This window comes from Zalophus californianus, chromosome 14 (genome assembly GCF_009762305.2).
Source record: "Zalophus californianus isolate mZalCal1 chromosome 14, mZalCal1.pri.v2, whole genome shotgun sequence".
Taxonomy (NCBI): domain Eukaryota; kingdom Metazoa; phylum Chordata; class Mammalia; order Carnivora; family Otariidae; genus Zalophus; species Zalophus californianus.
The window spans coordinates 77,297,478-77,323,297 of record NC_045608.1 but is presented as its reverse complement, the minus strand read 5'-3'; the positions used below and the strand labels follow the sequence as shown (position 1 = coordinate 77,323,297).

The following is a 25,820-nucleotide window of genomic DNA, read 5'->3' as shown; positions in this document are numbered from 1 at the left end:
AGTATAGCTGGAACTACGTTTTGAATCTTAAAGACAAAGCTACTGAAGATCTTTGTTTTGATGTGGAACTCCATACAAAATATTTTTAGTAAAAATTTTTTGGATGGGAATTGAGGAGGAAGGAAAAAAAATCAGAAACAATTATTGAAACGAAAAGAGGCCATCTTAAGAGAGACAACAGTGAATTATCCTAAGTTTTTAATTTATGCCCGGTGGGCTTATTCCTAACTCAAAATCTTTTCTCCAAAATAACTGTATTTGGGGCGCCTGGGTGGCTCAGATGGTTAAGCGTCTGCCTTCGGCTCAGGTCATGATCCCAGGGTCCTGGGATCGAGTCCCACATCGGGCTCCCTGCTCCGCGGGAAGCCTGCTTCTCCCTCTGCGTCTCTCTCTCTCTCTCTCTCTCTCTGTCTCTCATGAATAAATAAAACCTTAAAAAAAAAAACTGTATTAGTAGCAATAACACTAAAGCAAACTGCTGTATTGTGGCTGGCAGAATGTGTTCACATTATTCTCGAAATTATATATACACATACATTTATTTTTTAAGGCATGATTACAGTATTAAAAACAAGTATCCCTTCACGGTGCAGTGAGTCAGAACGTTTACTTAATGATATTTCACTGGGTAGTCCAGTGAATCAGATCTTTCCAATAATAACTTCTCGTCTGGTGGAAGTAAAAAATTATGCTCTCCTGGGACATTTAGCCAGATACAATTTTCAAATCCCTCATAATTTCATATTTATGTCTCACCTTAAATCCAAAAGGACTGGAAGCTGCTTATCACCTCACAGGTAGTTCCCTCTAGGTACCTACAGCACGGGACACCCTGTGGTCACTAAGTATGTATCACTCCCATTTTAAAGGAGAGAAAGTTAAGTCTACGGCAGGGGGGTAAGATGTCTTCCAAGTCAGCACTTACTCTTTGATCCATTAATTTGAGAAATATTTACTGGCTTACTATGAGCTAGGGACAGAAGGCCCACAGATATTTTGGATGGGAACTTGAAGAGAGGAAGAAAGCATAAAGCATCTATTGGGAGAAAGAGGTGAGAAGCAGCCTTCACAGAGGATAAGAGTTACGGTAAGGAAAGCACAGGGTGCCGCAGAAACACATAGGAAGGAGGCACCAAGGAAGGCTCTCCAGAGGAGGTGATGTCTAAGCTGAGACCCCAAAGGACTAAGACTAGTTAGACACCAGAGTGGCGCGTTCCTTCAAGGTAACGAATACCACCTGAAAAGCCCCAGAGACGAATGGGCGAACGGTGTTTCAAGCAGGTGGGGCAGGGGCGCCTGGGTGGCTCAGTCAGTTAAGTATCTGCCTTTGGCTCCAGTCATGATTCGGGGACCCTGGGATTGAGCCCTGCATCAGCGGGGAGCCTGCTTCTCCCTCTCCCCCTACCCCTCCCCCGGCTCATGCGCTCGCGTGCATGCTCACTCTCTCAAATAAATAAATAAATGAATGAAACCTTTTTTAAAAATAAATGAAATAAACCAGGTGGAGCACTCGCGTTTGTCTAGCGTGCCCCATGCGAGATACAGCTGGAGGAAGGGGGATCAGGGGAGACCCAGCGAGCTGCCGGACAGCTGAGGCCAGTGGGCACGAAACAGTGCGCATTTGGAGCTGCAGAGAGAACCTTCATCAGGCAAAACAGAGTTGCCTGAACAAAGATGGACAACGGGTGGACTAGAAGGTATGAAATGCACGGAGGAGGGAGCGGCCTGGGGAGAAGGAAGGAAGCGTCAAGTCAGGTCGCACACCAAGCTTTTGGTGGCAAAAGCTGGGGGCTGGGGGCAAGCCCGGGTTCCCTGTCGGACAGGCTAAGAGCGCCTGTGAATTATCCAAGAAGCTGAAATACTTGATAAGTGGTTGGATTTGGGGACTGGCACGCAGGCAAGAAACCACAGCTGGAGACAGAGATTTGGAAGTTATCTGCACACATATATGGGAAATGAAGTCACAAGAGTAACTGAAATTTCCCAGAGAGAGAGAGAGAGTGGACTGTTTCCAGGACAGAAACCTGATGGGTGCTCCAGCAATCGTGAGAAAACCCAGGAGGGAGAGCAGTATTCAACACTTAGGGTAGAAAATGCTTTTAGGAAGACCTGCCAATCCTGTGAAATACTGTGGGGGCGGGGGGGAGCGATGGCGGGTAAAAATCGAGGTAAAGACCGAAACATGTCCAGTTGCCTTGACAATAAAGAGGTGGGTGTGGTGAGCTGACACCCAAAGGTGGGCAAGGAGGAAACAGGAGTGGGAAAGTGCAGTCAGCAAGGTACCTGCTTGGCCATCGGAAAGGAGGAAAGAGGAAGGGGCAGACAGCAGGAGATGTGAAGTGTGGGGGTTAAATGGAACAGAGGTGACAGGAGTATTCGGATAGGAGGGAAGAAGAAAAGAACGGGAACAGACAAGGAGTCTGCAGGTGGGCTGTCTGGGAGTGCAGCGTTCCAGTCTGGTTCAGAATGGCAGAACCTGATCACTAGTTTCTGACGCACGGTCAGCCCGCTGTTCATTTCACTGGTTTATATGAAGACATTTCTTTCCTTCCCTTCCCCACCTCCCTTTAGTTCTCTCCGGAGGCTGAGTGAGCAGCATGGAAACTGCAATCTAACCTGATCTGCCTCCTTCCAAAAGACAGCATCTCAACTTCTTCAATGCTAATCCTAAAATCCTACTAAGCCCAATATTTCCTCTGGATGAATGGCTGCCTCTAATGGAAATACACACGCTGCGCACAGCGTACCTGCACACACGGCAGGTAGGGTGGGGTTTTGTGCTTCTGTCCTAGAGCAGACAGTTCGAGCTAAGTGTCAGATTTCATCCCACCAAATCTGTCTCAGAACTGTCCCTTCATCTTATATTCTAGAGCCAATAATTGTTGGATATGCAAGATAAAGGTAGTTTAAAAAAAAAAGAAGAAGAACAAGAAGAAGAGGGCGCCTGGGTGGCTCAGTCGTTAAGCGTCTGCCTTCGGCTCAGGTCATGATCCCAGGGTCCTGGGATCGAGTCCCGCATCGGGCTCCCTGCTCAGAGGGAAGCCTGCTTCTCCCTCTCCCACTGCCCCTGCTTGTGTTCCCTCTCTGGCTGTGTCTCCCCCTGTCAAATAAATAAATTAATTAAAAAAAAAAAAAAAAGAAGAAGAAGAAAGAATTTTGAAATGTTCCAAGATGGATACAAAAATCTCAAATGTATAAGAAATGAAAGCACTGGACTACTAGATTGAGGTCTGCTCCTGTTTTAGCATTTGTAAAATCCAGTTTGGGTGCCAAGAAAAAAAAAGCCTTTTCCTAGAATCACCACGTCAGGCTTGGAAAGATAACTACAGGTAGTGTATTCATAGAGTAGATTAACCAAGTACTGCCCCTTAAAAACTAACCAATATTTGCAATGAATATTCTGAGATGCTATGGCCCACTTGGAGAGCCTAAAGTTGAGATGATTGACATAAGCAATGTGCCACTAGAGTCATATATATTCTGTAAGTAAGTCATTTTTACATGAAGAGACACTGAATTAAGTGTAGTCAGACCAAATAAAAACATGTCAGCCACATGAGCTGCTCAAATAAAATAAGTTATCAATGAGATTGTGAAGTAATGCTTAAAACACTTAATTTAACAAACTTTTTTTAAAGATTTTATTTATTCACCTGACAGTGAGCACACGTGCGAGCGCTGCGTGTCCATGAGCATGAGCCCGAGAGGGGCAGGGGCAGAGGGGGAAGCAGACTCCCTGAGTAAGGAGCCTGACACGGGGCTGACCCCAGGACCCTGAGATCATGACCTGAGCCAAAGGCAGACGCTTAACCAAATGAGCCACCCAGATGCCCCTAATTTAATAAACTTTTCAAGGATCTAGTATATACTAATTACAAGCCAATTCCTAGGTACCTTTTACACAGGTTCCCCAAGGAAAACGATTTGGTTTTACTGCCTTAAGTTAAAGCAGTTAAGACGGTTTCTTTAAAAGTATGCTGGGGGCGCCTGGGTGGCTCCGTCGTTAAGCGTCTCTGCCTTCAGCTCGGCTGATGATCCCAGGGTCCTGGGATCGAGCCCCGCATCGGGCTCCCTGCTCGGCAGGAAGCCTGCTTCTCCCTCTCCCAGTCCCCCTGCTTCTGTTCCCTCTCTCACTGTCTCTCTTTCAAATAAATAAATAAAATCTTTTATAAATAAATAAATAAATAAAAGCATGCGGTATCTAAACCCAATGATGGATCACAGTATATCACTAAGAGAAAGAAGCTGGTATTAGGTGCCTCAGGATTCGGTACAAAAATAATACAACACCTATTTGTATCTAAAAATTCAACCTGATCTAATCAAATTTCTAGGAATTATGGGATAAAGAGAAGCAAATTAAACAATGTCAAAAGGAAACAATTACCCACGTCCAGAAATGTGCACAAATATCTACAGGACATGTAACCCAATTTTTCCAACAAATCAACAGCAAGTAAAAAAATAAAATAGAGGGCGGGCTACTACAGAATAAGTTTTAGGTTCTACAAAAATCAAATGCAGTGCAGATTCTTTCTGGATCCTAACTGAAACAAACCAACTTTAAGACTGCTGGAACAATAGTACGAAATTGTCTTGCTGGTTTCGTGAGGTCTAATAATGGGTACTAAAAAAAAAAAAAAATCCCTATTAGTTGGAGATGTGTACTTATTTAAAAAAAGAGAAAGAGTATGTATAAGCATTGCAACTCAGATTTTTCAGTGACTTTGAGTTACAGAGCTTCTCCTGGAGAGCTTAAGGAAGGATGAGGTACCCCTTCCCCACGACCCAACCCAGGAAAGAATCGTATTAAGTCAGACGAACACTCCCAACAGTTTTCCAAACATCCATTCCTCCTGCTCCTCCTTTCCTCCTCGTTTGTTAGTTAGCGGCGGAGCCGAGCCAAGTGCCCGAGCGTCAGCGGCCGGCAGGCCCGCGCTCCTCCTTGCAGCCATGGGGGGCTCTTGCTCTTACCTTCCCATGCTCCTTCCTCACGTGGGAAATGTAAACATCTCTCTGTGTGAACAAGCGGTCACACTCCCAACACGTCCAGCCAGGACTGGCTACTTTCTTGGGTTCCATGGATTTCTTCACAGGCGACGGAGATTTCTTTTCCAATTTCTCTTTCCCGTTCAGGGATCTGGTATCCTCTTTGTTTTGATTTGCTGAATTCTGAGTTGCAGGCTTAATGCTCAAAGGCAAGTTTATACCCAAGTTTGGAGGCCCTTCAATACTTTTCAATGTTCCATGCATAGACTATGTTACAAAAAGAGAAGAAAGATCTATCACAAATGGTTACCATGGAGAGAAGCACTTGTAGACCATTCTTAACACGTTACAGATACTCGAAAATGATTTTATATTCATTCAGAAACATTTCTTAATAGAGCAAGAAGAAAACCTAAGCAAAATATATACTTAAAAAGAGACAGAGGGGAATTAACTTTTATGGTTGCTCTAAATTATGCATTTCTAGTTCCAAATAACTTCTGAAAGCTTACTTGCTTGTGCCATTTTTAAATTCTTTAAAAAAAAAAAAAAAAGCCTTCCGCATGGAGTCTAAATCATTCCCGGCTGTCTATCCTCCCCCCGTGAACCAGTGAGTCCTCTCTGCAACAGACTCTTTCTGGGGAAGAAGATGCTTACTTTCACACCTACCCAGAGACATAGGACTCGGCTGATGCACGGGCAGGTGTTCAAGACCCCCAGCCAACCACCTTTCACAAACACCTGAGACAAGAGCAAAGCCTTCTCCCTTCCTTTCATACACCTTCCACATTCTTGGGACAATTTTAAGAGTTTCGGTTTTCATTGGGATTTTTTGGGGGTAACGTCAATATCCCTACATCCTATCCCGATCTAACTCTTCTTACTGACACCACCCAGACTTATACAGTAGATACTCAACAAGCCTCTTACAATTGCTTAGCTGCTTATTACATTAACATAACAGCCACAACAGCTATCCCACTTAAACTCGAAGGATTCCAAATACTACTGGGGTAAAATTGGTGCCATTTGATCCTAAAGATCAGTGTGCTTTGTTTTGTTTGTGTTCTAGAAGCAGAATCAAAAAAAAAAAAAAAAATAGGGAGCACGTAAGTCTGTGCCTCAGTGTAGAATTTATCTTTGAACAAGGCCTTCTCATGTTGCCAGCCTTCAGGCTTGAGTCCTGAACCTACAAAACCTACAGAAAGGCACAACGTGACACACATTTCCTCAAGGGCTCTAGGCCTCCTACATCCCATAGATTCACACTGAGTAGATCCCGGCTCCATATTCTTTCCTCAGTGTTTGAGTCCGAAGCGGCTCCCTCAGGGTACTCTCTGTCATATCTTCCCAGGCAAGGTCACCTCTCATCAGTGCCAAGAATTCGCCAACCCTCCTCACTGTCTTGCCCCGGAAGGGAAAGGGGGGGTTCGATAATTTTCTCATGAGCAGGGGTGACAAGTCTTTCCAGAGGATCCTCAAACTGGTCTCTAAAAAAGGGCCTGGGAGGAAAACATCTCACGTTCTTGGGCACGAGAAAATCTGCGGCGAGGCGAGACGTGATCTCGGGACAGCCAAAAAACCAAGCACTGTCACCCCACAGGGCAGAGGCTTTGGGGTTTCCAATGGCCTTTTTCAAACAGAAGCCAAGTTTTTACCTTTTTAACCATTTAAAACCCAAAGAAAACAAAACCCAAAATCTTCTAGTAAACTTTTCCTAAGTTTCTAGGCAAATACGTTTTTACGAACTAAAAAGCTGAGGAGAGGCCCATGTACTGAAGTGTTCTTCTGTGAGTCGGCCTTACTGTGCTCTAAGAATTACAGGAAAGCAGCAAAAAGTTCTGCCGTGACAAGAGGACCAGGCCATGTGTGCCAAAGTGGGAATTCCTACTTTACATCATTCCATTTTCACATCATGAAGTAAAAGTAATAACTTTCATTAAAAGCAAAGGTCTTTTTTAAATAAAAGAAATGCCACCTGATTCTTTTAGCACCAAGTGTGATATTCCTTAGGTCCTGTAACAACAAATAACTTGAACAATTGTAACTTGAAAAGTCTGCTGTAAATGTAAATGCCAACATGCATACAGGGAATCCCACACAGTGAATAAATCTATACTCTGCGAGAAGAAATGATATGAACTGGATTAAATTAGGCAAATAAAGATCTGCCTTTAAATGAGTATGTATGGAGGGCGGGGAACACTGTTCCCACCCTGCTTTTCTCTTAAGTGCCTCCTCACGAAAAACTGAACAGCACAGGTATTAGGTGATATAAATAAACTCACAAGAACTAGTACAGCTCTTAAAAATAAAAACAAAAATAGGGTGCCCCTAAAACTTTATTCCTACCCATCCCCAAACACATAAAGGCAGGATATTTTAAATGTATAGGACATACTTGAGATGAGAATATAAGTGAGTATTCTCACTGTTTTTCGTATCATGTAGTCTCGTAAAGGTTCAGATGAATAAAAACAATTCTTTCGTCCTTGTGGCCACAGGATTTTGCCACTCCTCTTCAGTCTCTATTCTTGGAACCTTGTATTCCTCCAAATTCACTATTAACACAAGGAAGACCCTAACCACAAAGTCGATGACCCCACTTCCAGATGTAAACATGAGTTGCAGAAAGCAAATACCTTAAAAGCCTCTTAAGAAGTAACTTTTCTTTCTTTTTTTTCCCCTCCCACCCCCGTAAAAACTATGTTAAAATATTTGGGTCTAATTCCAATGTCATTACATTTTTATGAGCAGTTTTTAGGGTGTTTTTTTTTTTCCCTGATCATTCTTAAATATTTGTTGTCAAGATAGTTTCATAATTTTAGTGAAAACCTTTAAAATATCTTAAGAGGATTTTACTGTACTTTAAGTGATAATGATGAAATGTATCTCCCATGCATTGACTCACCACAGGAATGCCACAGAGCCACTACCTTAGCCCGGCCGCCAATGAGCAGACCCTCCAATGAGCAGACGTTAGGTTCTTTGCGATAGGAAGTTATGCTACGTGAGCTCACATATGCTCAACACAGGAAATTTCAAGGATTAACAGTCCATTCATTTAACTAAGATGAGACTAGACTAATTCAGAGACCTGATTTGTTCACCTTTCTTGTATCCCATATTTAAAAAGAGAAGAACTAAGAGGAAGAGAGATGGAGTTCATGATAATCGGGCCGCCGTTGCCTTCTCTTTTTAAAAAGTCAAGTCACTTTAAGCTCCGAGAGCTGATGGATATTATCTCCTAATCACACAGGAATAAAATTGCTTAACCTTTCACAGCGAGCAGTTAAGAGGCTAGGACTAAGCACTGTCCTTCATGAGCTTAAAAGGCTGTAAAGAGATTTAGGTGCCCCTTTTGGGGCTTGGAGGGTGGGGGTTATCCAAACTGGACATATATTCACTTCATTAACTGAATACTTGCCAGGGGCCAGACACTCTGCTGTATCCTACACTTTTTACTGTCAATTTACATGCAACCTTGATAGAAAAAAAGACTAAAAAAAAAAAGATCCAGGGGCATCAATTATAATGTAAATTTAACCACTTACTTAGTTTCAAGGGAAAACCTTCATTTTTCTAAATACACCAATATTTACAACGAATTAACACAATTCGTCAGAGTCCCTATTTCTAAATCCTATACAACACAGATTTCTCAAAAAAAGTAAATTTCACAGTCATCATTTTCACATGTAGGAAAAAAAAAAGAACCCTAATATATTTTCTTTGAGAATCATTTGTTACTCTGCACTGATCTTTCACGGTATGCAGATTGGGACTCAGGAATAAAAAGCATCAGTCAAGTATATGATGGCAGCATTCTGTAAATTGCTCTGTACCAACAACGAGCATCCATCCCTTCCCTCTACAGCATGCACGCTTTCTCTTCATCTGCAGCTCAGCCTTGACTTATGATCAATGAATGGGTCTGCAATTTACGTAAAGGACACAAGAGATGCGCACACACCTTGATATGGTCCATCATGAGTTGCTTCTGTGCATATAAAAGAGAACAGTCTGGACACTTGAAAACAGACACCTTCTGGTTTTCGATGTGTTGGTCAAAGTGGCGATACAGCAGGGTTTGCAGGGTAAAAACAGTGTCGCACATGGAACACTTATATATTATTCTAAAACAGAAGAAGTGCGTGGAAATGTCAGTCAGCCCTCGTCTCTGAAGCCAAAGGAACTGCTACTTTACATCTCATCTCAAGAATTCAGGTGGCAGGAGCAGCAGAGAACACATAAACACGGTAAAAAGAACAAAACAGTTTAGCTTTGAAACAAACTTTTGGAGGCAACTGGCGTCACTCAAGTGCAGATCGGTCTTAACATTCTGAGTAAAGACGCATTCAACCACATTTGCATAGAAGTCTAAATTAATGACCATTTTACTACTTACAGATCTTATAGTGGATACTTGTTTGTACAAGATCTTCACTCGTCAGTTACTTTAACACAGAGCAAAAGCACTCTTGACTTTTTTTTTTTTTTTAAAGTATTCTTTAAGAGAAGACAAGGAACGCAGCTGGGTGGTGGTCCCCTAACTTGAAAAAGCATTTGTTAATGAACTAAGTAGGGCTGTTCAGCTCCGATGCCTATGTAAGATCTTACTTGTCCCAAGTTTTCTTTTCGAGTTAGGGGCAATTTTACACTTGAATTGCAGTATTTCTCTAAATGTTCTCAACACAGAAAGCCCTACACCAGTAAACAATTATATACCACCCCCGCTCCCCGCCAAAAAAAAAAGACAGAAATAAAGAAAAAAGAAAATCCGTACCAACTGTTGTTTCAGTTTGCACATCTATTGTGCTTAAAATGGTTTAAAATACTGTCCGTTACATTTCCATACCTGAAGTTACTGCCAAGCAGCCTCCCTAAACTAATCCAATAGACCTGAGCCTTCTGCACAATTCCATCCAACCATCAACCCTTCCACTGAAGCTCAGGCAGGAGGGAAAGTACTAGACGCCCCAGCCACCAACCTCCACCCCCAGGGGCTTCGCTGCTCGCTCAATATGCCCACAGTAGGTCCCCTTCCGCCCATAACTGCCCCAGGTCTTCCAGGTCCTCAGGGGAGACCCTAGGGACACCTGTGCCCTTTGAAGAACTGTGAGAACAGGCACAAAGAATCCTAGGGAGTTTAGGAAAATGGCAGAAAAACACTGACTGAAGGTACAAGTCAGAGATGAAAAAAGCAGAGTTGAGATTCCATTTGCTATTTGCACAGCAAAGCCAAAAGAAAGGAATGCCTCTAGAAACCACAGGTCTTTCCTCTCCGGGTTTTCAGAAAGCACATCTCGCTTCATAGTTCTGTCAATAAATGACAGATTTAACTTTTTTTTTCCTTTTTCCACATAGAATTTATAAATTTAATTGGATTCAGCAGCACATGTTTTTACAAGGTCTTGACATATTAGTAACTTAGTGCACACTTGGTTGGGGAGGGGAGGGGATTTTCGAGGACTTCAGGACGTCACCACACGGGGTGCCATCGTTAATTGTACCAAGTGTGATGAGGATGTTCATTTCCTCACTATTTAAAATAGCTTAGAATTGAAAATAGCCCAAACATGCAGTAACGTCAAGTAGTGAAGAGCAACGATGTCATTTTTCACAAATTATGCTACAGACACATACCAGTGAATGGAAAGACTTTCACGGACGTTCAAACAACAGGGAACAAGACAGTATGTATGATACGTCCACATTTTAAGGGTGCAGGAACTGTCATCACCTCTGTCAGCTGACACTACAGGTATTCTTACTGTTTTGCTTGTCTGTACTTCTTGATTTTTCTGGAATTACCACAGAACAACAAGAAAAAAATAGCAGCCTCAGGAAAAGAATGAAGATTTACTAGCTAAGCTAAGAATTTTTCTCAGGATTCTGTTCTTACATTTTTTCGAAAGCACTATTTCACGAAAAATGGCATGGCCCATTTTATTCAGGCTACATTCCTTTGGGGAGGGGTTTTGTTTGCTTTGACTTTTTTTTTTTTGCTTTCCACTGAATAGCAAAGAAGGTATAAAAGAGGAGGTAAACTATTTACTTAAGCATTTTTCTGAGGAACGGTTTGCTGGTATTATATATTGGAACACCACCCCACAAACTGCTAACGCATATAAAGAGGGAAGTGGTGACTATATGGCAGAGAGGTCTGGGGGACACCAGCTTGACTAGATGGTGGGGGTCAGCAGCGCCGCTAGAAGCACACACAGGCACTGCCTGTCTCTGATGGAACACAACAAGGAACCTCCTGCCAAGAGTACGTGTCCTGCGTCCAGCTACGAGAAAGCAGCGACGGACGGGGGTCATCCTGAGAATGAGGGGCTGGAAGCCTCTTTCGGATGGCCAAAGACATGAGAGGCGGCAGAAGACCGAGCAACTGTTCCAGACGGAAGAACCCTGACAAGACAGGACGATTAAATGCAAAACACGTTCCTGGATAGATTTTGAACCCGAAAAGAAAAAAGAAAAAAAAAAGACATTCTCTCAACTATTAGAGAAATTTTAATGGGATCTACACATTGAGCAGTAATGTAATCAGCACGAATTTCTGACTGGGAGGGCTCAACGGGGGTGACATACGTGGGTGACCTTTTTGGGAGGAGAGGCAGAACACACTCCAGTATTTATGTCATGCTGCCCCATTATTCTTCAACGAGAGAGAGAGAGAGAGAGAGACACACATGGAGAAAGAAATGGTAGGAGTAAATGTCAGGAATGCTGGCAACTGGGGAATCTGGGTGAAGGGATGTCATCTGTAGAGTTTTCCAACTTTTCCGTAAGACAGAAACCATATATTGAGAAACGTTAAAATGGTGCTCATGTTAAAAAGCAAAGCCCAAATAAATGAACCTCACACACAAGAGTCAGGACTTGAGGATGGAGCAAACTCTCCAACTACAATGGAAGAAAACCACAGGAGGGAGCCAGGCGGGGGAGGGAAGCCAGGCAGGATGGTGAGGCCTGTTTTTACGCAGGCAAATGCTTGGGCGCAGCGTGGTGAGGGAACAGAAAAAAAAAACACAGTGTGGCTGGGTCCCCAGGCTGTGGGAATGGTGGGGGAGGTCCTGGAGAGCTGCAGAGGGCTCTGAAAGCCAAACCTGTCTGTCTGACTGAATCCCACCCTAGTTGCAAGACTGAGGGAATGCTGGGATAACCAGACTAAGGGGCGGCAGCAGGGGGACTGGAGAGAAGGGGGAGGTGAAGGCAAGGAGGGGAAAAAAAGAAAACGAAAGCTAAAACCAGGGCGTCTGGGCGGCTCGGTCGGTTGAGTGACTCTTGACCGTCCCTGCCATCTTTCCCCATCCAGGCTCCTGTGAAGGAGCTCGGGTCTTGATCTCAAGAGTTCAAGCCCCATGCTGGGCTCCATGCTGGGCCTAGCTTAATAAAAACCTTAATATAAAAGCCTACTTAGGGGCGCCCGGGTGGCTCAGTCGCTAAGCGTCTGCCTTCGGCTCAGGTCATGGTCCCAGGGTCCTGGGATTGAGCCCCGCGTCGGGCTCCCTGCTCGGCGGGGAGCCTGCTTCTCCCTCTCCCACTCCCCCTGCTTGTGTTCTCTCTCTCGCTGTGTCTCCCTCTGTCAAATAAATAAAATCTTAAAAAAAAAAAAAAAGACTACTTAATAAAAGAAAGAAAGGAAGGGAAGGAAGGAAGGACAGGGAAAAAAGAAAACTAAAACCAAATACCCACACTCAGGTCCAACGTACTGCAACCCAAACTCTCTAGAACAGCGTGTAACCCTCGAAACAAATGTAAAAACAAATGGAACCAAAGATTCTAAGCTCAGAAATCACTACCACAAACCTCCTCCTTCATTACCACTGACTGAATCCAACTAAGTGCAAAGCACTGTCCTGAGCAACAAACAATCCCCATGCCTCCAACAGGTGAGGTGAGCCATGTCACGGACAGGCTCAGGGAGGAGAGAATTTGCTGGATGTTGCACAGATCCCAGGGCCATGGTTCAGATTCAGCCTCATCTGACTGCAAAGCCTTCCACCGTGCCGCTGTTAGAATTTAGTACATGCCTGACTTCTTAGGGACTAATTCAGAAACGCTCTGTCTCTTATATAATTCTAGATTTTGGAGGTCTCACTTCTCCACTTACATACACTTAGAGTGGCAAATAAAAGAAAGGCACAAAATAGCAAAAAACCTGCTGTTCATTAGACGTCAAGGAAAAGACAAAAACAGACACAAACGTCTATCACCATGAAATCTAGGAATGGACATTCAAAATGATCTGGAATCTCCCAGAAAAGATTAAAGGGTTTCCACAATTTTCTCGTAAGACAGCAGGGTAACAGCCTGACCACGCACTGAAAAGCAAGAAACACAGTACTGGAACAGTGCCTGGCACATAAGAAGCACTACATAAATGTTAAATAAAAATCTTAAAAAAAATATAGAAGTGAAATCTTGCACTGTGTGCCTTTCAATTTGACGTGCTAGGACAACAGGACGTTATGGGGCTCTACTTTTAGACCTCATGTAGTCTCTAAAGAAAATGGGGGAGGGTTATTTTTATATTGATCTTTAAAAAAATTAATGCACACCATTTGCATAATGTTGAGTCATTTGCATAACCACCTGTGAACCAAATCCTGCTAGGAGATTTCAATACCTGAGTCTCCAGTGTAGTCGGGGCTATTGATTTTGGGGGGCTTACATAAACAGAGCAGAGATGGATTTAATGTCCAGAGGAAGCTTCTGAATCAAGTGTAGGCCAGGTAGCATTCCAGGAGGCACAGCAAGGCTTTACAGGAGCCTGAATGGGGAAAGGTGGCAGGGACGAACGATCTCAAGGCCCGCTGTAATACAGTCGGGACACATGGAGCCCGACGTGCAGCCCCTGGGGCCCCAGCCAGGCTGCAAGTGAGGACTCGCCTTGGCCAAGCACCGCCACCCACTGAATGAATGCAGCTGAGTTAAAGTTCACTGGTTTGGCAGTTTTGTTGTATTTCACCTATAATTTTTTTTTAGTTTTACAATTTAAAACATCCTACTCGATGCCTATCTCTAGAGTTGGTACTTATTAAAGAACAACTGTAGCAAAAATAATTTTAGGAAAATACTGGAACAATTTTTTCTATGCATTACTCAACCTGGAAAATTACTGTTTTAGCTTATCTTAATCAGGTGCTGCCCCGTATTCCTAGGTAACAACTGCTATTCCAGATGTCAGTAATGTTTTATTTATTTATTTGAATAAAGAACCAAATTAAAAACTGTATTAACTGGGGGTAAGACGCTGCCTTAGTGCCTGGAAGCTTGACAACCACGAACAGTGAAGACCTCAGAGTTCACTGAAGTGCGTCTTCAGGGTCAAGATACCAGGTTATATCTGCAGTTTGTTTCACTTCGAGGATCCACAGAGATCAGAGTGAAGGTCTTCTAGGACAGAATTCCAAACTTTATCCTCATGTTTTAGTAAACACTCCTGTACTGTTCCGTCATTAATATTTTCCCAAACTAAATGTTACCATAAAAGCCAGACACACATTGGCATATCTGCACATCTTCCCTCTAATACTTCCTTGATTATGGAGTTATGCGCAAAGCACACCAATAGCTTTGAGCAGCAAATCTAACCTCACGCAACAATCAAATTCCACGTTGCCATAAATAACACGGGAATGAAATGAGCTTCACCGCGAGCATCTAATCCAGTGCCGTGTTCGCAACAAAGAGGAAATGTGGAAAGGACCAAAGCCACCGAGCCCCTCTGTCAGAGGGACTACTGTGTGCCACACATTTTAAATGTCATCTTTCAGCCTCACACAAACTCTGGGCCATAAGCACTACCCTCACTTTATGGGGGAGAAAATGGATGTCGAAACAGAGCATGTGATGGCCCCAGACCTCACAGGTGGGGGCTGGGTGGTGGGACTCGGAATCCAAAGCCCACGCTCCCTCCTCTTGGTTAACTGCCTGGGACACAGGCAGGCAGCCCAAGTCTGCTCAAGTACCACTTCGTCATTAAAGACTCAACAAAGCCAAAACTGACAAAGCCAGGAGTAAGATTAAGACAAAAATGAAATCTGCTTTTGCTAATCAAGGACTTACACTGGTTATGAAGTTAAATTCAGTATCCAGTGTTTTAAACTGACTTCGTATCATGTTATGACGAAAAGCGTATCCTCTAAGAAACCATGTTAAAAAAAAAAAAAAAAAAGGAAAGATGACAGTATGTTACAGTTCCCCTCAAACTTATCTGTTAAAATCATCCTAAGAAAAAGAACAAAACTGATAAATATTTCACTTGCTTCGTGGAAACCGAAGGGCATAAATGATAAGTGACATTTTCGGCCGGAGGCTTCCCCGGGGAAAGAGCGGACGGGTTTAGGGAGTGAGGAGCTACCAGCTGTCCCTCCTGGAGCGGCGACATCTTCCTGGTGGCACCGTTCTCAGTACCTTACGTTCTAGCCCACAGAACTGCCCCCTCCTCTCAGTCACTGAGAAGGCGGTGGCATAAAGGTCAGAAGGCGGCAGGACTTACTTTGGTTCTCCTATCTTGACGCCGGGATGCTGAGTGTAGGCATGGGAATGTGTGCTTGGGGCAGACTTAAACGCCATAGGACAAATAGGACACTTGTAGAAGACTTCACAGTGAGAGCCCTGGATGTGAGACTTCAGAGCGGCCACGTCAGAGTACACGACATTGCAATGGACACACCTGCCAGGAAAACAAACACGCGGTCGTCAGCACGGGACTATCACACACGAGCACTTTCACTGTCAAAGTCAGGTAAAATGAGCATCTTGTAATGGCCTCCTGAGGCTTCTCAGGGCTTTTAGGAAGTAAGTCTTGCTTTATTTTGTTTTCTATTGATAACAGATCAAATTATTTTTATCTATTTAAGAAGGAAGATCATGAAGAAGAAAAACGAAACTCAAATGGTTTATGTCTTCGGCATCTTTGAAACTGCTGGGAGTAAATATCCAGACTCCAGCGTGTGGGGGGACCAGTGGATTATGGGGGCGGTATCAAGGCCGGGGGACACGGCAAGACCCTAGGACTTGTGACTCTGGAGAACACTCCCACATGCTGGATTCGGACCCCAGGCCCTGAGGTTCCTAACCACCCCCTATGCCCAGATGGCATTGCCAATGGGAGAAATCTTCACTGCCTCAACCTACATGCCATCAACAAAGGGACAGAGAGAACAAATCAGTACTGGCTTCGAAGCCATGGCCACAGTCTCCTGGGACACACTGATGTTGGTCAATGGAGCTGGAGGTAAGGGGGCCTGTTGGGTAGAGAAGGTTAACCACCTAGATTGTCTCCTGGAAAATAAGTTCAGGTACACTTACATTTGTTTTAAGAAATAATATGAATTATAAACTTCTGAAAAATCAACATCGCTAAATAGTCTTTCCGGTTAACTTTACTTCTTGAATGTGTGATTAATGTGATTAGCCCGTGAACTGATCACATCTAGTCCTTTGGAAACAAGCTGACGCTTAGGTACATTTCTCCCCAAGCTCTTCTTTCTCATGCAGGGACTCTCAGCAACACTGATTACATATCCACTTGATGACCTTGTCGTCCTGTGTTCACACCTGAGAACTACCTGAGGGTGGGCTGTGGAGACACTGAGAGTCTGTGGAGGTAAACCTGTAACACACCTGAGCAGACACGTTCCTGGATGTGAAGGTGGGGGCTGACATGGGGAAGGGGGACTGAAGACAGCAGGCAGTGCTCCGTTACTTCTGCATGAATTTAAGTTACTTCCATTCCTAGAACCTCCCCTTTGAATTCATGGAGATGCTTCCAAAGTCACATGGAAGTGACATTCTCTGAAGTATATGGGTTCTATAAAGCATGCCGCGTTAAGCTTTGCAAGCATTCCATAAAAATCGTAATTCGTGTGTTAGCATTTTAAATGACTTAAGGCATAATGTTCAGCAGCACATACATTAAAAAAACACTAAATCATAATAGGAGAATAATTAAGGAAAGTTCCTCTATCTTATCTACTTGAACTATTAAGCCACCCAAGCACACTGAAATTATTTTGGGTTAACCTGAACTTGTGTTGTCTTAAACAGGTTACCGATCCTCTCTGGGCCTGTGTCTCGTGTGTAAAAGGAGAACAGTTGAACTCAGTCACTTTTTAGTTCTTCCCAACCCTACAAGCCTGATTCCTACATAAGATGAGGATCCCATCAGACAAGAATGGATCACTAATGAAACAAAAGGGTCCTCTACAGCGGCACCATAAACAGAAAAATTTTCTCATCAAGGGCAGAAAGGTGGTGTTCAAAGGGCAAAGACCCAAGAAGGGCAAAAAGAAACAAAGAACTAATTCTCTGAAGTCGCCTAGACTGGGAGGGAGATTTAATCTTAAGGAAAATACACCGGAAGTTAAAGGCACATAGACAACATTTGAAGGAGGCCCAAAGAGCACCACAGAGACCAAGGGAAAACCCTCCTTAACGTGAGGAAAGAAAGAGAATTTAAAAACCAGTTACAAAACAGAGAGTTTTATAAAATATCGGCCCACAGGTGGAAGAAAAGTTTCCGGGGCACAGAGGCCAACAGGAAATGGAAAGACGACAAACAAAGAGAAGACAGAATTTGAAGGGTTCATACAGTATCTTAATGCTACTAAAATCCTGTCTATTAATAAATATTTCATGTACCTGATGTCCTTTGTGTTCTGGGTACCAATCAAGTTTCTCTTCACGTTTAAAAAAAAAAAATTTTTTTTTTAATGTTTATAGTATACAATCCTATAGACCCCCTTTCGAAATGCAGATCCAATGGATCAAAAAGTAGGAAAATTTATGGAAACCTAGGACTTTTACCAAATCGACCAGGAGCTAGGAGTGACCCCCTCAGTATCTAGGAGATGCGATATGATCAAGAAGAGAAAGAACAAGACACACGGAGTCACAAAGAGACAAGTGAGGCATGGGAGCTCTGTTAAAGAGAGCCTTCTCTGACCAAAGAAAAAACAAAGTGAAAATGATTGCATATAGAGTATTTCTCTACGTGTAGAGCGGGGAGAAATAACAAGGCCAAGGGGCTGCTAAGTGCCTGCCAAATATGAGGCAGGACCATTACCTGAAGCAGCAGGGAAAAAAACTAAGGTCAAATATTTTTTCTCCCACCTAAAGAGGTAAACATGAACTACGCAGAATACACACACAGAAGTATTTTTACAGCTCTTCTAAGCCTCGAGTCCAAGAAAAAAAACTATACTAAACACAAAAATTTTTTAAATTCCAAGTGCCAAATTTAAGTAACTCTCTGAATGGGGGGCGGGGGGGGGGGGAGAAAAGCAAGGGATAGGCTTTTCCAACTGAGTTGATTACTTCTAGCCTGAGTGCAGAGCTTCTTTTAATTTAGGAAAGACACCAGGAATAGTGAGAATTGCAGAAGTCCTATTTCCTTTATTCATTCCAGCCTAAGTTTACTTTCATTATACTCAAAAAATAAACATTTGAGGAGTTTGGCATCTGTTAAAAGAATTGCAGAGAGAAAAGGGTGCAGAAATGCTTTCCATTATTAAACAAAGAACCCAGTAATAATAGTTTCAAAACATGGGGTAAGAACCAAGGTATCGTTGTGTATGGGTTTTGTGGAATCAAGGGCACCTTCAATGTGTAACTTTCCTCAGCACTTAGAGCACGCATTTCCATTATCTGTAACACGTGGAGATGGAGCAGGCACCACACGGATAATGTTATAGGCAGGGGCACCATGGTATAGAAAGAATATGTGAATTACCACAAAGTGGCAAAACAGCCACAAAAAAACTCCAGTTCTTTAATTTCCAAACCAAACGTTTCCTACTAGGGTAGAAGCCAATGCATTAAGCATTTGTGCGTCACTGGCTTGGAGGCATGTGATAAAAATGGGAACGAAGTCTCTCTTAGGGTTAGAAAAACGGACAGAGCCATTGATGATGCTGTAACCTAAATGTAACTGAAATAAAACCATCAAATTATACCAACCAGACTTCATTTTTATAATATATCATAACTGTGTAGCTAGAAGAAAGCACTGTGTATTAACAGTCTAACATTAAAGTTACAGGCAACCAAACACTTAATTTTAAGATAAACACACAGTACAGTAATACCTCTATTAACAAAGACACTGTGTAGCAACGGCATGTTTTCTTGGCTGACCTTCGTTGGGTCAAAATATAAAAGGCACAGGAATGCATTTCAGAAGGTCACAACGTGGAAGGTAAAGCTCAAGTACATCATCACTCCATGCTCTCTAAATGAACATTAGATTAGCCAGATGTTGTAAAAGACGTTATCTTAGATTCTCAGGGGGCAGTGAAAGGGGCCATAGCTAAGGGAAACGCCCGGATTTGGGTAATGGGGAAGAAGGGACAGAGGAAGGTTACCTGGGGTAGAAGGTTCTTCCACAAAGAGCGATGACGTTAGGAAAGGGCAATCACCCAATCCTTCGACGGGATGAAATAAAAGTAAGGGACCATGCACCCTTTGTTTTGATCAGAGGAGACGTATTAAGAGGTACAGAAATGCATGGTGTTCTTACAGGGGTTAAAACGCAGAGAGCGTGACAACAGAAGGATGCTGGAAAGGGTGAAGAAAAAGCTCTAACAGTTCATCAAAGCTGAATGCTGCCACATGCACAGTTTTGCAGGAGGATGGTTTCCATCTACCCTCAGCTCTGTGGGGACCAGCGGGCCAATACCACAAGGATTCAAACAGATCAACTCTACCACACATGAACTAGGTTCCCAGAGGATCTGTTAATTGAGGTATCACTGTATGACCCTGAAAACGGTGTGCAGAGACCCCTCGAAACTCGAAACGCTGTGCAGTTACAAGTGAACAGGCTTTACTTGCACGTAAGCGAACAATATACTGACCGAAAACCAACTCTCCGTGTGTAGTGCAGACAGTTCTTGGTGACGTGGCTCTGGAAGTGCACCGACCTGCAGATGGCCCCACACTCGGGGCAGGTGTAGGGAGATTTGTGCTGATGGATTCTCTGGTGTGATGCATAACTGCACTGGTTAGGAAGCAGCATCTGGCAGATAGTGCAAGTCTTCTAGATAAACCAAAGGGGGAAACAGGGTTGGTCCTACGAAGTATTTTCTAATATGCAAAGAAGCGTGGTTAAAACCCCAAAATAATTGCACATCGCTCATTTCAAATACTGCTAATCATGGATTCTAAGCCCAAGGAGAAAGCAAAACTTGAAAGTTAAACGTTTAATGTAACATCCCTTACTCTGGAAAACAAAAATAATTGGTATTACTATGTAGTCTGGGTCACCCCAAAGCATGAGGTAAAGAGAGTATCAGCTTCAGGTAGACTTCCAATTTTGTTACATTTGCGTGTTGCTCAGTGCAGAGAAGAGAATGTATTAGAAAACGTAATCTTGGGGCGCCTGGGTGGCTCAGTCGTTAAGCGTCTGCCTTCGGCTCAGGTCATGATCCCAGGGTCCTGGGATCGAGCCCCACATCGGGCTCCCTGCTCCGCGGGAAGCCTGTTTCTCCCTCTCCCACTCCCCCTGCTTGTGTTCCCTCTCTTGCTGTGTCTCTCTCTGTCAAATAAATAAATAAAATCTTAAAAAAAAAAAAAAAAGGTAATCTTGAAAATTACATTAGCACGTCAGCTTTAATGTATAATTACACGTTTACAAGCATCTATCTCAAGAGTAGCCAGTTCCCACAACTCATAAAAACACTTTCTTCAGAATAATAAAAATTAATTAGAGACTAATCCAGTTTGTTTCTTTTTTCCTCTTTCTTTTCCCAGTCACTTCATTTACCTGAAATCTAAAATCTGAAATACAGGAATGCAAAAGAATGACCACAGCAATTAGTTGTTGTTCTTCTACTTGAGTTGGTCCCTCAATGGATGAGCTGGACATTATAGGATTTATAATAAAACCAATGAACTCAAATTCAGATACATAAATTTCAATATTAAACTGAAACTTTATAAAGCTTAAACTCTAGTCCCATATAAAATAAAGACAGAAATGCTCTTTGGAAAAGGCCCTACATTTAACTAATCAGGAAAAACTGTAACACACTAAAAGTGAAACACTATTTTTCATCCCCTTAGATGTAAGCAGTAAACACGGCATATTTTTAAAACACAAGAACAGAAAACTTAAGGTAAATATAAACCTAGGACTTACTGCATCCACTCCAAAAATAAACCTAACACAGCACAAGATAAAATATATTCAAATTCTAGTTAGACAGTAATGTAACCAGTATCTACTACCTTCTAAAATGTCTAATTTGTACTAAAGTCAGTTAAGGAAATCCTCAAATTACAGACTCTAGCTAAGATTTAAAATGACGTTTTATACTCATGACAGAGTTATAAAATTTTTTAAAGTTTTCTTTTAACCTTTGAATCAAGCCCCCAAAATTAAGGTTTCAAACTTTTGAGCAACTGAAACTATCGAAAACCAGAAATTCGCCTGAAAAATCTGTCCAGTTTTCCTCCTGAAAGAACTAAATACAAATGTTATCCCACAAAATGTTTATTATAATCACAAAATAAGAACATTATAGGCAGCTTTGATGAGGCCAGCATCATTTAAAAAAAAAAAGCATTCCTTTTCTAACAACACATACAGCCAAGGTTAAAACAAGCCACAACAAGGAAAAGCCATCTGCACCTTCATGCATTAGAAGATCCTGTTGATGTCTACACTATCACAGGTAATCACTGGTTCCTTTGAACTCAGGTCTTCTATTTGCTCTCGCCACATGGTCATTAATCCCAGGCAGTGAATCATACATCTGCGTTTCCACATGCACCTTAGACACAGACCCCATTCCACTACAGGCCAAGTGATGAGGTACTTTAAATACATGCTAATACAACATCCCATTTGATTCTCATAATGATCTAGGACATAGGTAAGTGAGATCATTGGGAAGCTGTGTATATTTTTGGACCTGAGAGCTCACTACTTAATCTATTAGAACTGCCTGACCATTATGTTAGGATCCGAGTGGACACCATCTCTACAGCTTCTCTTTTATCTAAAGCAACATGACTACACTAGTTTATAATAGGGAAAAAGAGCAACACAAATAAAGGAAATTCTTAAAAAAGAAAAGCTGAAAATAACTTTCACATTATCTCTTGTCAAGATCTATCAACAAATATCCTTCATGATACATATAAAATTCACAATGAATCATTTAATCTTCCTTGTTGGACATTTATTTATTTATAATACATATATAAACAGTCATGGAAATACTGGTGAAGAGGTTTTGTTGCCAGCGGCTTAACTAAGTATGGAAATGATTCAAGAAGAGATTTTATGAACTACTGAGTGTTCCTTAGGACAGGATTCTCTAACTGCAAAGACTATGAAAACTGTTAGAGTAACAGATACCAACAACAAATACCAACCTTGCTCATACCCGTTTCCTGGAGAGGGGACGTGGTCCCTTCATGACACACCGTGTGGCAGGGCAGTCCAGCCCGTGGGGCTCTGTGAGGGCTGCTGGAGGCCATCCCACCCCTGCCTCCCACCCCGTCCATTGACTAGCTCCATGTATTTGCACTCACCCATCACCCCTTGGCTGAGGCTCCTCACCCACTTTAGACACAGAAGTTCAAGGAGAAAGTGGGGGCCCGGAGGCACTACCGCCCCAAATCAAAATGCGTCCACAGTTTGCAATTACTGAAATGGGAGAATTCAGTCACTGGGGAATCACACTGGATAAAGGTCTTATCTCTATAATCATGCACAGACACTGTATTTGCTCCCACATTTCTCTCTGGGTACCTGCTTCCGCTCCTTGCCTCCATTCCATTCTGAGAAAAAGCATGGTAATTTTCCTTGTGGACATTCTCCTCCTTGATGCTTGTGTTATCAACCGTTTTATGCTCACATGAGGAGTGCCTAGCCGTACTCCCTGGACTTTCTGTTGGTTTCACTCTACCTGTTTTCGATAACACGGCGCTACCCCTCCATCCCTAGACAATGGTACAGCATCTTCATAGCACTAATGAGACTATCCCATTAGCTTCTCTGGGATCCTTTGAATTCACGGCAATGACAGCCGTTCTCTGGATCTGGGGGATATAGTAGCGTGGGGGGCAGGCCAGAATTTCTTTGCAGTTTACAAGAATCTGACTTTCCTTCCCTTTTTTTAAAATCAAAGGAACTAAAATATATCTGAAAACTCTACATTTCTCTACAAGTTGAGGCTATTTACAAGATGGACAACACAGTTTAATGCGACAGTACTTGACTGTTTGAATAGAGAAAAGTATACAGTCGGCCCTTGAACAACATGGTTTGAACTGCGTGGGTCCTCTTACATGGGGATTTTTTACAGTACAGTACTGCAATGTAATTTCTCTTCCTTGTGATTTCCTTAACATTTTCTTTCCTCTAGCTTACCTTATTTTAAGGATATGGTATATAATACAAGTAACATACAAAATATGTGTATCTAACAATTGTATATGTTATCAGTGAGGCTTCCAGTCAACAGCAGGTTAGTAGTTGGCGAGGTGGGCACAGGGGATGGGGATTAAGGAGTACACTTGTTGTGATGAGCACTGGATACTGTATGTAAGTGATGAATCACTAAATTTTACTCTTGAAACCAATATTACACTACTATGTTGACTAACTAGAATTTAAATAAAAACTTTAAAAAACCCAGTAGGCTATTAGTAGGTAAGTTTTGGGGGAGTCAAAAGTTATACATGGATTTTCGACTACGTGAGGAGCGCTGCCCCTAACCCCCACGTTGTTCAAGGGTTAACCCATAATAAAATGCACTAAGTGGTTTCATGTGTCTTCTGGCATTTTACTTATATTCAAGTATTTTCAGTACTTTGTTAATAAATGGCTAATTCCTACACTGGGGCATAATCATTTGCTCCGAGAACTGCTACTTTTTAAAGTAAGATACTACCTTTCCATAGTCAAGTAACACGAGAAAGCTACAGGAAGATAAAGCTGAGAAGAAAATCACATTCCATACGTGATAAGTACTCACACTGTGCCTTTCCTTTGCCTTTTCTGCGGCTGGCACGCAGGCGCAGGCTGGGAGGAAGGGGAAGGGGGCACAGCACAGCCCTATTGAGGACTCAGGGATGCTAGGGCTTGGCATCCTCCTTGCATGCCACAGGAATTATCTGGGTAACGAGGAAAGTAATTCTATGTGTTTCAATTCATGTTTTAAGGAGAAAAACTGCCTGGGAAGGGTGAGAAAAGCTAGAGAAACGGGAGTAAATATACCATGTTTGTGCTTACATTTCAAACACACCAAAGCGGGCAGAAGCCTGAAACAGTGGGTCTGAAGGTCAAAACACCGCGTGTTAATAGCCCCTCCTATGCTACATAAACGGTTTCTGGCCCATTGACAGCAGTTTTGTAGTTTTCTGGCTACAGCAAAATTACCCCCAAAATAGTATCAGTAATAATAAAGCACACCAGTCTGCTTTCTGGCTCTCACTTTCATCCCATTTCATGATGAAAACACGGACAGAGCATTTCATTTCAGGTCTCACTCAGACTGGAAATAACACAAAGCAAGATTTATGACAGAAATGACTCTTTCTCCTTTTGTTTCCAAACTGGTGGGTTGTGGTGGTTTTGTCCTCAAATCATTCTGCTCCACTAAAAATTTCTAATAAGAGTTGACAGTTGAAAGAGCAAATTTGCAGAAAGCGGTATGGTCAGCACATATAATCTACTCAGATGATAATCATGGGAGAAAAGGTCGATAAGGCTAAAGTGCAAACTGGGACAAGACTAGTCCGACCAGAAGTTAAATTAACCACTTAGAAGAGCAGGACCAAGAAAGAGTTGTGAGTCTACGGCCAGTAATATTTGGGGGGGGGGGTGAGGGCATGGAGGTGGGCTCCAGGGTTTCCCGAAGCAGCTGCCTGGGCAGAGTGTGTCTAGAAATGAGGGCTGACTGGGGCTGCTCAAGATAATTTAATACACGTGGTGTGTTGTGTTAATGATGCTCAGAAACTAAACAGAATCAGCAACCCCTGAAAATGAGGACCACTGCAGAAAAGTCACGTCTAGCTGCACTCTTGGAGCAGACCTGGCTAGAACCCAAGAGTCCATTCTCTTATAATTCTTACGGCGCCTGCCATCGTCAAATGCTTTTCTATCCTAGGTTGTTGGCGTGACAAAGCGGAAAGAATAATGAACCGGCTATAAAGAAACCTTGCTTCGAGTCCCCATTGTGCCACTCACTGGGCATTCGTTTCTCCAACCGTGAAACAAAGGGGTTGACCAGAAGACCTGTAACATTCTCTGACTTATGGCTGATGTCGGTTCCACAGGAAGAAAACATTCGACCAGTTAAGAGGTTACAGTATGCACTTCTTGTCTGTACCTGGCTAAATTTAGTCACGGGTTTACTGAGAGGTGAAGCAATGACATCCTGATACATTTTAATATCAATTATTAACAGTACAGTTGTCAGCTCTTAAATACTTCATGGAGAACAGGGAAGCTTCTCCACCCCTCCACCCACTCCTTTTCTGCATGTGCCCCAAAGCAGGGATTATTATAAGCAGATAGGTTGGAATAAAAACCTCCAAGCAGGGCAGATTTACTGGTGTTACAAAGTCAAGTGGTTGTGTGGCTCCATTTTCACGGACTGCTTGGTTCCTCGCGGCTGGGCAGGGAAATGACCCACCCAAGATTCCCTGCCATCCCACCCTCTCCTTCAGCTGCTTGCTGCTCTGGGAGATCCGCAGACATGGGCAGGGCAGTCCAACCCCGGGCTAGGCGTGCCTGGGGTCCTGTCCCTATCACATGTCAGAGTGTGACAGAATTCCAGGATTTGGACTCTGGCTTGGCC

At 42.9% G+C, this 25,820-nt stretch overlaps 1 protein-coding gene across 12 annotated transcripts in view; it reads right to left on the bottom strand.

Moving 5' to 3' along the window:
* Positions 1-25,820, bottom strand: part of ZNF532 (zinc finger protein 532) — a 104,738-nt gene that overhangs the window by 22,730 nt on the left and 56,188 nt on the right. For all 12 annotated transcript variants that reach the window (XM_027575543.1, XM_027575554.1, XM_027575544.2 and 9 more), the window contains 4 exons: positions 19,863-20,044; positions 15,503-15,679; positions 8,963-9,125; positions 4,975-5,256 (listed from right to left, as the gene is read on the bottom strand). In XM_027575543.1, coding sequence (XP_027431344.1) covers positions 4,975-5,256; positions 8,963-9,125; positions 15,503-15,679; positions 19,863-20,044 — 804 coding nt within the window. The remainder of the gene's footprint in view (positions 1-4,974; positions 5,257-8,962; positions 9,126-15,502; positions 15,680-19,862; positions 20,045-25,820) is intronic.